At 45.8% G+C, this 14,676-nt stretch overlaps 1 protein-coding gene across 13 annotated transcripts in view; it reads left to right on the top strand.

The window, feature by feature from the left end:
* akt3a (v-akt murine thymoma viral oncogene homolog 3a) overlaps nt 1-14,676 on the top strand; it is a 594,281-nt gene that overhangs the window by 569,944 nt on the left and 9,661 nt on the right. For all 13 annotated transcript variants that reach the window (XM_072512671.1, XM_072512686.1, XM_072512765.1 and 10 more), the window contains one exon: nt 2,336-2,438. In XM_072512671.1, the coding sequence (XP_072368772.1) occupies nt 2,336-2,438 (103 nt within the window). The remainder of the gene's footprint in view (nt 1-2,335; nt 2,439-14,676) is intronic.

Below are 14,676 nucleotides of genomic sequence, written 5' to 3'. Positions count from 1 at the left end.
AGTGGCAGCCAGAGTCGGCATGGATTTATGATGGGGAATCATGCTTGGCAAATCTGTTGGAATTCTTTGAAGATGTCACTAGTCAAGTTGACTAGGGGGAGCCAGTCGATGTGGTATATTTGGACTTCCAGAAGGCGTTTGACGAAGTCCCGCAAAAGAGATTATTGTGCAAGATTAAAGCGCATGATATTGGGAAGTGTATTGAGCTGGATAGAAAATTGGTTGGAAGAGAGGAGACAAAAAATAGGAATTAAGTAGCTAGCGTAGGTCAGGGGGCACCAGGGAGAGTAGGAGAAGGGGCGGGCTAGGGCCAAGCGCAGGGCGGACCTGGCAGGTCAAGCCTCGGGGGGGGCAGCCGGGAAGGAGAGCAGAGAAGACTTGGGGGCGGGGGGGCGGGGGGGGGGGGGATTAGGGATCCCCCGGGGGAGAAAGTCGCTTGCAGTGAACAGCGTAGGAAACCGACAGCAGCGGCACCCAGGGTGAGGGGGGGGGGTTAGAGCCGCATTAGTTTAGTTTAGTTGAACACGTGGGGCATGGGCACACAGAGCTGATAGGGGAAGTGCCTTACTAATATGTTTATTATTTCCCACTGTTCGTTTTCAATATGTTAAGGCTTTTGTATATGGCCTTTTTTCTCTGTAAATGTTACAAATCTGTTTTAAATTAAAAAAAATATTTTTATTTTTTTTTAAATAAAAAAAGAATAGGAATTAATGGGTCCTTTTCAAATTGGCAGGCAGTAACTAGTGGGGTACCACAGGGATCAGTCCTGGGACCCCAGCTATTCACAATATATGTTCATGATTTGGATAAGGGAACAAAATGTAACATCTCAAAGTTTGCAGATGATACCAAGTTGGGTGGAAGGGTGGACTGTGACAAGGATGCAGAGATCCTACAGCATGATCTGGACAGATTGGGCGAGTGGGCAAATCAATGGCAGATGCAGTATAATTTAAATAAGTGAGAGGTTATTCACTTTGGAAGCAAAAACAGGAAGGCAGATTACTACCTGAACGGTTGTAAATTGGGAGAGGGTGTGCGCAACAGGACCTGGGTGTCCTTGTGCACCAGTCGCTGAAGGTAAGCATGCAGGTGCAGCAGGCAGTAAGGTAGGCTAATGATATGTTGGACTTCATTGCGAGAGGTTACGAGTACAGGAGCAGAAATGTGTTGTTGCAATTATACAGGGCCTTGGTGAGGCCACACCTGGAATATTGTGTGCAGTTTTGGTCTGCTTTTCTAAGGAAGGATGTTCTTACTCTCGAGTGAATGCAGCAAAGGTTTACCAGACTGATTGCAGGGATGGCGGGACTGTCATATGAGGAGAGATTGATAGGTTAGAATTGTTTTTGCTGGAGTTCAGAAGAATGAGGGGGGAGGATCTCATAGAGACTTATAACATTCTAACAGGACTAGACTGGGTAGATGCAGGGAAGATGTTACCGATGATGGGTGTGTCCAGAACCAGGGGTCACAGTCTGAGGATTCAGGGTAAACCATTTCGGATAGAGATGAGGAGATATTTCTTCACCCAAAGAGTGGTGAGCCTGTGGAATTCATTACCACAGGAAGTAGTTGATGCTAAAACAGTGAATATATTCAAAAGGTGGCTAGATATAGCACTCGGGGCGAATGGGATCAAAGGCTATGGGGAGAAAGCAGGATTAGGCTATTGAGTTGGATGATCAGCCATGATCGTCATAAATAGCGGAGCAGGCTCGAAGTGCCAAAAGGCCTCCTCCTGCTCCAAGGCCGCCTCCCTGTTCCTATCTTCTATGTATGTCATTTTTGATGAAGACCATGTCCTTGAAACCTGGGTTGGGTGTGAACTACTGTAGGCTGGGAATCAGGCTAGCTCTGAGAAGGAGAGAAGCTGCAATTCTTCATAAGGAAGACTGAAGTTTGAAGGAGGTTGTGACTGAGTAAACTGCTGAGCCAATTCAGAAGATCTGTCTTAGTTGTATCTGCCATTTAATGTGTAGTTTATAGTTTCTAAGCACCGCAATTTGCCTATTACTTCATATTTATCTTGTGTTGCTTTTAGGTTTTAAAATATAGGTTTTTACATAAGCTGGTTTTTAGCGATTGCTTTGTTTGACTTGTATCGTAAAAGATCCTGTTATTAAACTGTTGAACCCTGTGGCTTCATTGTTTCAATCAATAACTGAGGTTTGGGATTTATTTAAAGTTACTGGCCTCTAACCAAGATCTTAACAGTTTATAATTAATTATATTTTATGATTTGAGTAATTGTGATCATTTGAGTAGTAGAGCAGTACTTGGTCCTCTCAACCATTTGTATCCATTTTATTTGCTCTTTCCTCTGTTACAGCTTTTGCCTCCTTTCAAGCCTCAGGTTTCATCTGAGACAGATACGAGGTATTTTGATGAAGAGTTCACAGCTCAGACCATTACAATAACTCCCCCTGAAAAATGTAAGTAACAATGCAAAATAAGTTAATAGTTCTTTCTGCATTGTGTGTAACAGTATTTTTCAGCTCACAACATTATATTGCAAATGTGGTTCCACCTAAACATGTGGCCTTTCTGTAAAGATATTAACTTTTAAACATCAGCCGACTGAAAATTGAGGCTTTTAGAACTTCATTTCCAGCTCCATTTTACTATGCTGAGGCAACGTTTATTCTACATTCAATTTGCCACCTTTGGCTTTTTTCGACAGTGGTGCGAAGAACATAGCAAATGAGATATAAGCTGCTAAAGCAGCTTGCAGGAAGAGTAGGAGCATGGAACCTGGACTTACAACTAAATGTTATTTTATTTCTATGGGCAGGAATTTTTGAATGGTGGGTTTCCTGCCCTACCACCCTAAGGTCAGTAGGTAATGTATTCCCACTGATCGCAGCAACCATCCAACCATTCCTCCATACTTAGAGGAATATTGATTGGCGGAAAACAGGACTTCGGCCCCTCACTCGGGCAGAGGTCGCACCTCCGAGAGCTATTGACCAATCAGATTAGCTGGCAGCTCCGTAATCCCAGCAGCAGCAGTGGCCAGAACTGGGACTACAAACAGTGCCCAGATTCGAAGTCCTGTAGTCCAGGACCAAGTAAGTGTCAGGGTTAGGGTTAAGGTTAGGGTCTTATGGCAGGATGGGGAGGCGAAGCCCTGGGTGTGGGGATCTTGATGAAGAGGTCTAGGGGGAAGGCATCATCTGTGGGGTGTGGGGGGTGAGGCAGGAAGATCATGGGAGGGGGCACACAATTTGGAAAGTGCGCCCTTGAGGGAGGCTCAGAAGAGTGACCTGCGGGGCCTCCCCAACCCCTGAACCCGTCCTGCCAGCCTCAAAATTGCGGCCAGGTGGGAAGCAGCTCTTTATATGGCCACTTGAGAGCCTCAAATGGGGCAAGGGCAGGCAGGCTGCCTTAGACCTCACACACCGCACATAACATTGAAAGCAGATTAGGGCAGGTGGTGGGAAGGTCACCCGAGAATAATGGGCCCCACTGCTGACAAACCCACCACCAGAGGACGGTAAAATTCTGCCCCATGAGTTTGCCAGCATCTGTACTGAAAAAAACATCACATATTGGAAGATTTGTAATTAATGGAAACTGTATTTGAAAATGTAGATTTAATTCAAATCTACCATAGTTGCCATATTTGTAGTTACAGATTAGCTTTTGTTGGGGAAATTAGTTCATTTTTATTACACAGGCTTTGTATCAAAATAAATTATCTGAAACGTACCAGTTTATTATTGTTCTTGAGGCAAATGCACTTGGTTTTATGTTTGTAAAATGTTAATTATATATACAGTAATCACTATTTTATGAGCTGAGCATTCTTAAATTGTGGCTGGATTAACTGCATTTTACAATTACATAGAAACATACTTTTGTGAGGGCCACGAAGAATCCAGCACGAGTTTTAAGGATACAAAGTAATAACATTTATTTACAACAACATATATATATATAACAGCAGCAGCAACTTCCCTTGCTGCACACTTCTTCCTGCTGGTTCCTGAACTGGCCAACTTTATTTATACTAGGAGTTTACTAATGGTTTCTCCGCCCCCCTCATTGGGGAAGCTCATACTCCCACAGGATTGTGGGATTGTATTAGTCCCCAGCCAATGGTAAGTAGGCACGTTATAACATCCCTCCCCCCGAAAGTCCAAGGAATCCACCGAAGACCCTGGCGAAGGAGGGCGTCGGACTCGTTTGGCCGCAGGCCGGACACCATTTGCACGCGGCGCTGGATCAGGCGGCGTGTAACGAGACGGAGACCAGCGCTTCCGTGATGAACGGCGCAACGGTTGTACATCCACGGCCCGTGGACCCGAGGATTCCCCCTCTGATGCATCCTGTGTCTCCATCTCGGAGTCAGAGTCTGCTGCCTCCATCATGTCAGCGTCTCTATCTCCATTCGGTTCCGTAACGACCTGCGCAGGCTTCGAGTGAGGCACCAGTGGAAGATTGTGAGGACTACCTTCCCTTGTCTCTGGTCTCTGCGGCTGTAGAAATGAGCTCCGGGGGCGGGGAATCTTTTGAGGGGATAGTCTTCTGGACCGAACGTGGTCTGCATGTTTGCGCTGGAGACGACCCTGGGCTTGCACCTGGTAAGATATAGGGCCCGTTTGGCGAAAGATTACACCAGGAACCCATTGGACACCACCAGCAAAATTCCGAACGAACACTGGGTCACCGGGTGCAAACTGCCGAATCGGCCGATGCCGAGAAAATCCCAGGCCCTGCCATTCTTGTGTGCGGCGTACTTTTGCGCCAATGTCCGGGAAAACCATACTAAAGCGGGTGCGAAGTCTCCGGCCCATTAGGAGTTCTGCGGGAGCTACCCCAGTCACCGCATGGGGGGTGGTCCTATACGTAAACAAAAAGCGAGCCAGTCTCGTGTCCATTGATCCGGAAGACTGCTTCTTTAGGCCTCTTTTGAATGTTTGCACTGCACGCTCTGCCAACCCATTTGAAGCCGGGTGGTAAGGGGCAGTGCGGATATGGCGTATGCCGTTCATCTTCGTGAACCTCGCAAACTCCTCACTCATGAATGGAGTGCCGTTATCTGTGACCAGCACCTCGGGGAGGCCATGCGTACTAAACGACAAACGCATCTTTTCAATTGTTGCGCAGGACGTTGTCCCCTGCATCTTATGCACTTCTAGCCATTTAGACTCGGCGTCAATTAATAGAAGGAACATGGATCCTTGAAAAGGGCCTGGGAAATCTGCATGCAAGCGTGCCCAAGGCCGCCCTGGCCATTCCCAGTGATGTAGGGGCGCGGCCGGCGGAAGCTTCTGATGCTCCAGGCAAATGGAGCAGTTTTGGGCCACCTTCTCAATGTCGGTGTCGAGGCCTGGCCACCAGACATAATACCGGGCCAACATTTTCATTTTGGTCACACCTGGATGCCCATTGTGCAACTCTGTTAGTATCAGCTCCTGGCCTTTTTTCCGGGACAATCACACACGTCCCCCACAAGAGGATGCCGTCTTCCACGCTGAATTCTGACCGCTTGGAGGAAAATGCCCGCAACTCGCCTGGGAGCTGTCTATGCTGCCCACCATACAGGACTATGTGCCGAACCTTTGACAGGACTGGCTCCGTCTGGGTCCACTCACGGATCTGTGATGCCGTGACAGGCAAGGTGTCCATAAAATTTAGGGTTGCAACCACCTCACCGGTCATGGCGGTCGACATGGGGCCGGTCGATAAAGGCAATCGGCTCAGTGCTTCGGCATTTGCTATCTGCGCACCTGGTTTGTGCTCCAGAGAATACTCGCATGCAGCAAGCAACAAAGCCCAGCGCTGGATCCGTGCGGAAGCAATGGGTGGTATTGGATTATCCTCTCTGAAAAGTCCCAGCAGAGGCTTATGATCAGTCACGATAGTGAAATGGCGGCCATACACGTACTGGTGGAAGCGTTTCACCGCAAAAACTACTGCCAGGCCCCCCTCCTCGATCTGCGCGTACTTTTTCTCCGCTGCAGTCAATGTGCGGAAGGCGAAAGCTATCGGTCGCTCGGCCCCGTTCTCCAGCTTGTGGGACAGGACGGCCTCAATACCATACGGGGATGCATCACATGTCACGAGCAAAGGCTTTCCAGGATCATAGTGGGTTAGTAACCCAGACAACGACAATTGTTGCTTTACCCGCCGGAAAGCGGTTTCTTGCGGCTGACCCCAAACCCAGGTGTGATTTTTCTTTAGCAGAAGCTGCAAAGGGGCCAGCGTAGTTGCCAGATTGGGGAGGAACTTCCCGTAATAGTTTACGAGACCGAGAAAAGAACGAAGATGCGAAGTGTCAGTCGGGGCGGGGGCATGTTGAATTGCACGCACCTTCTCTGCGATGGGGTGCAAACCTTCGCGGTCCACCCGATAACCTAGGTAGACTACTTCCTTTGCCTGAAATACGCACTTTGTGCGAAGTAAACGGACTCCAGCCTCCGAAAGGTGTCTAAGGACAGCCTCCAGATTTTCCAAATGTTCCTGCTCCGACGTCCCTGTAATCAAAACGTCATCTAAGTAGACAGCAACACTTGGTAAACCTCTCAAAATGCCCTCCACAACACGTTGAAAAATTGCGCAGGTAGAGGATTCTCCAAAGGGCAACCATGTATATTCATACAGGCCCCGGTGTGTATTAATCGTTACATATGGTCGGGAGGCAGGGTCCAGCTCCAAATGCAGGTAGGCGTGACTCATATCTAATTTTGTGAATGAGAGTCCACCTGCAAGCTTCGCGTAGAGATCCTCTATGCGAGGCATTGGATATCGGTCGAGTCGGGAAGCCGTATTCACTAAGTTTATAGTCGCCACACAAGCGAACTGTGGCATCTGGCTTCATTACAGGTACAATTGGTGCTGTCCAGTCAGCAAAACAGACGGGCCTGATAATACCCAAACTCTCCAAACGAGTGAGCTCCCCTTCTACCTTCTCGAGCAAGGCGTAAGGCACCGGGCGCGCCCGGAAATAGCGCGGCGTGGCTCCTGGTTCAACTTGGATACGGGCTATGGCCCCTTTTATTTTCCCCAAACCAGGCTGGAATACATCTGGGTATCGTCCTAGCACCTCAGTCAACCCTTCAGAAACTGTTTGGAGGATGTGCTGCCATTGCAACCGCAAATGGCGCAACCAGTCCCGACCCAACAGGCTGGGCCCATGGCCGCGCACCATAATAAGTGGGAAACGCCCCTCCTGGCGTCCATAAACAACAGGGGTCATTGTAGTTCCTGCAATGTCCAGTGGTTCCCCCGTGTAGGTGGCCAACCTGGCCTGTGAGTCGGTTAAGGTAAGGGTCTGTATACCCTGCTTGATGTGGTCGGATGTCCTCTGGGCGATCACGGAGACCGCTGCGCCAGTGTCCAACTCCATCTGAAGCGGGTGGCCATTGACCCGTACTGTCACCTTAATGGGGGCCACATGGGGAGCTGCCACACAATGCAGCTGCAGGCAGTCGTCCTCCGTCTCCATGTCCTCAGGAGTAGTCGCCGCAGGTTCATCCACATGGAAGATAGGGCCCCTGGGCTGGTCCCAGTTACGGCCCCTGGGCTGGTCCCAGTTTCGGTCGGAACGACGGCGCCTCTGGCGCCCCCAGGACCGCCATCCAAGACGGGGTCGGCGCCTACAAGTCTGACACGGACATGGCTCCTCATCCATTGGTTCTGGAGAAGGCTCCCTGCGGGAAGGAATGTCCGACGGCCACTGGCGTCGGTCCGGACGTTGCCTCGCCCAAGGTACCGCAGGAGTGCGGGGGGACGTTTTCGGATGGAAGGGGTTGCGCCCCAAGGCATGCACTTCCATTCCCTGTAGCTCCTGCACTCCTCGTTCTGCGCTCTCTCGGGACAATACTATTTGAATGGCCTGTTGAAAAGTCAATGTTGGCTCAGCTAACAACTTTCTCTGGGTGGCCGCATTGTTAATACCGCAAACCAAACGGTCGCGTAACATTTCTGACAAGGTCTCACCATAGTCACAGTACTCCGCAATCCCGCGTAGCCTGGATAGAAAATCGGCAAGGGATTCTCCAGGGCTCCTCTCAGCGGTATTAAACCGGTAACGCTGGACTATCGTGGATGGGGTTGGGTTAAAATGTTGCCCCACTATATTCACAAGTTCATCAAACGTTTTGGTGTCCGGCGCAGCTGGGTATGTAAGGCTCCTAATCACCCCAAACGTATGCGGGCCGCAGGCGGTGAGCAATATGACAACCTATCGCTCGTTTTCGGTGATATTGTTTGCCCGGAAATAGTAACGCATCCGTTATGTGTACTGGTTCCAGCTTTCCAGCGCAGCATCAAAAACATCCAAACGTCCGTACAGAAGCATGGTATAATAGAAAACAACTTCCAACCTGTATCCAACAAAAATCCAGGGAGGTGACTTCAGCAGTGTAGACAGCTATTCACTTTAACCTTCGTCGCCAGTTTTGTGAGGGCCACGAAGAATCCAGCACGAGTTTTAAGGATACAAGCCTTCTACCCCATCCATTATGATCATGGTTGATCATCAAATTCAATATCCGCCTTCCCCCATATCCCTTGATCCCTTTAGCCCCAAGAGCTATATCTAATTCCTTCTTGAAATCAAACAATGTTTTCACCTCAGCTACTTTCTGTGGTAGAGAATTCCACAGATTCACCATTCTTTGGGTAAAGAAATGTTTCCTCACCTCAGCCCTAATAGGTTTACCCCTTATCCTCAAACTATGACTCTTAGTTCTGAACTCCCCCACCATCGGGAACATTCTTTCTGAATCTACCCTGTCTAATGATGTTAGAATTTTGTAAGTTTTTATAAGATCCCCTCTCACTGTTCTAAACTCCAATGAATGTTATTCTAACCGACTTAGTCGCTCCTCATATTAGAATTTCGCCATCCCAGGAATCCGTCTTTGCTGCACCCCTCTCATAGCAAGAACATCCTTCCTCAGATAAGGACACCAAAACTGTGCACGCTACTCCAGGTGTGACCTTACCAATGTCCTGTACAACTGAAGTAAAACAACTCTATTCCTATACTTAAATCCTCTCGCTATGAAGGCCAACATATCATTTGCCACCTTTACTGTCTGATGTGCACTTGCTTTCAGCGACTGATGCACGAAGACATCAAGGTCTTGCTGAGTATTCCCCTCTCTCAATTTACACCCGTTCAAATCATAATCTATCTTCCTATTTTTGCGACCGAAATTGTGAAGTTTTGTTAAGAATACCTACGGAACCCACATTATTCTGATCACTGCTCGATAATTAATTGGATTAAGCATAAAATTGTGTGAAAGAATTCAAATGCCTAAATATTACTTGAAATATGTAGAATATCCCACAATGGATTAACTTTTGACATTCTTGCTATACCTAACTTTTATGATGTAATTACTGTATTCCATACTGTATACCATACTGTATTGTTATTCATTATTCATATGTCCTTTAAACTGCTCAGATTAACATTTGGCGACACTCTAAATCTGGATCATTTTGAATGCATAGTGGTAAATGGCATGGCACACGGTACCAGGAATCACATACAAATATCTGAACTCAGCTGCATTTTTGTACAAAGCAATAGCAAATAGACCTCATTTGTGTTTGTGGCCCCTTACTGTGCTGTGTTTCCGGCATCACAGCGATGACTACATGTCAGTAGCACATAATTGGCTCAAAACTTCCTTGCTAGCCTACCGGTGAAGGAGAATTGAAACCAGCTAGTTTTTAAAGAACAAATAAGTATGAATGTGAACCCTCACTAGAAAGATAATAAATATTGTGATGAGATAGGGTGATCAGCAAAACTTGCCATAATATGAGTGAATTTCCACTATCCCCCTGACCACAACTTTTTTTTATTCATTCACGGTATATGGGCGTCACTGACTGGGCCTGCATTTTTATTGCCCATCCCTAACTGTCCTTGAGAAGGTGGTGGTGAGCTGCCTTCTTGAATCGCTGAAGTCCATGTGGTGTAGGTTCAGCTACAGTGCTGTTGGGGAAGGAAATCCAGGAATTTGACCCAGAAACACTGAAGGAATGGTGATATATTTATTTCCAAATCAGGATGGTGTGTGGTTTGGAGGGGAACTTCCAGATGCTGAGGTTCCCATGTGTCAACTGCCCTTCCCCTTCTAGATGGTTATGGTCGTGAGTTTGGAAGGTGCGGCCTTGGAAGCCTCGGTGAGTTACTGCAGTGCATCCTGTTGATGGTACATGATGCTGCTACTGTGCATCAGTGGTGGAGGGAGTGAATGTTTGTGGATGGGGTGCCAATCAAGTGGACTATTTTGTCCTGGATTGTGTCCAGTTTCTTTAATGGTGTTGGAGCTGCACTCATCCAGGCAAGTGGAGAGTATTCCATTATACTCCTGACTTGAGCTTTGTAGATGGTGGGCAGGCTTTGGGGAGTCAGGAGGTGTGTTGCTCACCACGGGATTCCTATCACCTGGCCTGCTCTTGTAGCCAAAGTATTTATATGGCTAATCCAGTTCAGTTTCTGGTCAGTGGTAACTGCTCCCCACCCTGGATGTTGATAGTGGGAAATTCAGCAATGATGGTGTAGTTTGAAGGGAGTTGGTTATATTCTCTCGTGTTGGAGATGGTTATTGTCTGACACTTGTGTGGCATGAGTCTTATTTTCCACTTCTCAGCCCAAGCCTAGATGTTATCCAGGTCTTGCTGCATTTGTGCATTAACTGTTTCAATGTCTGAGGAGTTGCGAATAACTCTGAACATTGTGCAATCATCAGCAAATGTCAGCATTTCTGTTGGAAGGAAGGACATTGATGAAACAGCTGAAGGTGATTTGGCCTCAGGCTTAGGACTTGATCTTTCATCCTGGAAGAAATTCAAAATCTGGCTGTGAATACCCTTTGTTTCCTAATTTCTAAAGACTGCATGAAGCTGGGGTCAAAAGCCTTACAATAGTTAGAAAAAATAGAATCATAAAATGGATACAGTATAGAAAGTGGTGATTTGGCAAGTCAGCTCTGCAAAGATCTCTGCATGAGTAACTCAGCTGGCCCCTTTCCTGCCTTGTCCCTCTAGCCTTGCAGATTTTTTCTCTTAAGTTAATTATCTAATTTCCTTTTTTGAAAGCTCTGATTCCCTCCACCACAGTCTTGGATAGTGCATTCCAGACCCTAACCACTTGCTGCATAAAAACTTTCTTGTTGCTGTCGACTCTTTTGTCAGTCATCTTCAATCCGCTGGCTCTCCACCCTCCCATCACAGAACAATTTCTCCCTATCATGATTTTAAAGTATTCTTATAAAATCTCTCCATTTTCTCTTTAAGCAGAAGCAACCCCATCTACTCCAACCTATCCTTTATGGCTTCATAAAGGGGAAATCATGTCTGTCAAATTTTATAGAATTTTAAGGTGGTAATAAGCAGGATAGATAAGGGGAATCAGTAGATGTGATATACTTGGATTTCAAAAAATCATTTGATAAGGTACCGCACAAAAGGCTTCTTAATATAAGAGCACATGATGTGGGAGTTGAATATTAGCATGGATAGAGGATTGGTTAACTAATAGAAGACAGAATTGGGATAAGGGAAGCATTTTCAAGATGGCAACCTGTAACTAGTAGACTGCCACAGGGATCAGTGCTGGGGCCACAATTATTTACAATATATATTAATGACTTGGACAAGGGAAGTGAATGTGCTTTGCCAAGTTTATGGATTACACAAAAATGCGTGGGAAGGCAAGAGAGTGGGGAAAAAACTGGGCACATTGAATATAATGTAGAAACATGAAGTTATGCAGTTTGGTAGGAAGAATAAAGGAGCTGAATATTATTTAAATGGAGAAAGACTGAAGAAAGCTGCAGCACAGAGGGATTTGGGGGTCCTCGTGCATAAATCACAAAAAGCTAGCCTGCAGGTTTAGCAGGTAATTGGGAAGGCAAATGGAATATTGACCTTTATTTCAAAGGGAATGGAGTATAAAATAGGGGCGTCTTGCTAAAACTGTACAAGGCACTGGTTTGACTACACCTGGAATACTGCAAATAATTTTGGTACCCTTATCTAAGGAAAGATATACTGGCATTGGAGGTAGTCCAGAGAAAGTTCACTAGGTTCATTCTAGGCTTGGAGGGATTTTCTTATGAGGAGTTGTTGAGTAGGTTGGGAATGTCTAGGACCAGAGGGCATAATCTCAGTAAACTCCATTTAAGACAGATGAGGAGGAATTTCTTTTGAGGTCAGTAGAACTTTTTTTTTATTCGTTCATGGGAAGTGGGCATTGCAGGTTATGCCAGCATTTATTACCCATCCTTAATTGCTCTTGAGGGGCAGTTAAGAGTCAACCACATTGCTTTGGGTCTGGAGTCGCATATGGGCCAGACCTGGTAAGGAGGGCACATTTCCTTCCCTAAAGGACATTAGTGAACCAGATGGGTTTTTCCGACAATTGAGATTGGTTTCATGGTCATCACTAGATTTTTAATACCAGATTTTTTTTTTAAAAATTCAAATTTCACCACCTGTAGTGACGGGGTTTGAACCTGGGACCCCAGAGCAGTACCAGCCCAGTGACAATACCACTATGTCACCGCCTTTACTGCAGAGGGATGTGGGGCCTGGGTTGTTAAGTATGTTCAAAGATGAAATAGTCAGATTATTTTATCAGTAAAGGCATCAAGGTTTATGGGGATAAGGCGGGAAAGTGGAGTTGAAGATTATCATATCAGATCAGTCATCAGCTATCTCCCCGTTTCTACGTGGGTTTCACCCCCACAACCCAAAGATGTGCAGGATAGATGGATTGGCCATGCTAAATTGCCCCTTAATTGGAAAATATAATTGGGCACTCTAAATTTAAAAAGAAAGATCAGTCATCATCTCATTGAATGATGGAGCAGGCTTGATGGGCTGATTGTCCTACTTCTGCTCCTACGTCTTATGGTCATACATAGCTGAAATCCCTAGAGCTGTTCTCTTCAGTCTTTTGTGTATCCTTTCATATCTCAACCTTTCACACCCTGCTTAAATTACGCAGAATTGGACACAATTCTCCAGTCGAGGCTGGATCAAAGATTTGTAAAGGTCCATCATAACTTCCAAAAGCAAAATACTGCAGATGCTGGAAATCTAAAATAAAAAGAGAAAATGCTGGAAATATCCAGGAAGGAACGTAGCATGTATGGAGAGAGAAAGTGTTAAAATATTGGGTTTAACCATCAAGGATTTAGTTATGTACACCACCAGGCCTCTCTGTGCCTGTGTGCCACTTCACACTTCTCTGCATTCAATGTTATCTGGTACACGCCCACCCATTCCACCAATCTGTTGATGTCATCTGCACGTTTTGAAATTGTGCCCTGTGCACCCAAGGCAAAGTCATTAATATATATCAAGAAAATAGTTCTGGTAAGTTTCCCCATACATAGTCTTGTGAAAAGCTTCAACGTGACAGTCTGGAAAGCACTGCCTGGGAGGGTGGTAGAGGTAGGTGGCCTCACATCCTTTAAAAAGTCCCTGGATGAGTACTTGGCACGTTCTAACATTCAAGGTTCTGGGCCCAAATGCTTGGAAATGGGATTAGGTGGGTTTTTCATGTGTTGGTGCAGACCCGATGGGCCTCTTCTGTACTGTATTATTCTGTGATTCTAATTCTGTAACATAGTCATTGCGAGAGCAAAATATAGATAATTATTTTCTGATTACTCTGCTGAATCCAAACCATCTGAGGTTGATGACCTGAAGAACTACATGTGACATCAAGATGACGGAAATGAAAACATGCCATTCAGTCCTTCAGGTGGAGGCGGTGGCAAAGTGGCAAAAATCACTGGTAATCTAGAGGCCCAGGCGAATGCTCTGAGGACACCGGTTCAAATTCCATTATAGCAGCTGGTGAATTTAAATTCAATTAATTGATAGATGGAATTAATTAAGAAAGCTGGGATCGAAAGCTAATCTCAATAATAAATTACAAAACTATCATCGCTTTCATAAAAATCTACATGTTTCACTAATGTCCTTCAGGGAAGGAAATCGGCCACCCTTACCTGGTCTGGACCATATGAGATTCCAGATCCACAGCAATGTTGTTGACTCTTAACTGTCCTCTGAAATGGCCTAGCAAGCCACATTGTTATGGAATGGACTGGAGTGATTGTCTGGGGCAATTGGGATGGGGAGCAAATGCCACCTTGCCAGCAATGCCCACATCCCATGAAATAAAAAAAGGTATTTGGCATCACAGTAGACAGAGATGTTGTATATTTGAATAAAGGTTGTTCTGGCATGGAGATGTTAACTGCTAAGCACGACTGAGATCAAAGACTTAGTTGATGGAAGGCAATCTAGTCTATACCAGTACCTGACTTAATCCTGCTGTCTGTTTCGCTGAGAGATTTTCTGCCACACGCACATAGCTGAGGCATAGATATGCAGCATAATATTGTAAGAATAAAGGAATGAGAACGTTATCACTTTTTTTTTTAATGGATTTATTGGAGGGTGGCATGGTCAAATCATGTTATGATTACACTTAATAGGTTTAGGTTCATATTAAATATTTAAAGTTTAGAATGGAGGCTGGATTTTTTTACAGGAGATGGAGGAGAAAAAAGTGACACCTTAGCCGAATTTTACAAATGCTGCAGCATGCTAGTAGGTGCATTTACAATCTGTGTTTTATATCGCAACTTTTTGATATCAGCCGAAGTGATAAAAATGTTT

This window comes from Scyliorhinus torazame, chromosome 1, assembly GCF_047496885.1.
Source record: "Scyliorhinus torazame isolate Kashiwa2021f chromosome 1, sScyTor2.1, whole genome shotgun sequence".
NCBI classification, from domain to species: Eukaryota; Metazoa; Chordata; class Chondrichthyes; order Carcharhiniformes; family Scyliorhinidae; genus Scyliorhinus; species Scyliorhinus torazame.
The sequence above is the reverse complement of the archived record's forward strand: the minus strand, read 5'-3'. Positions and strand labels throughout refer to the sequence as shown.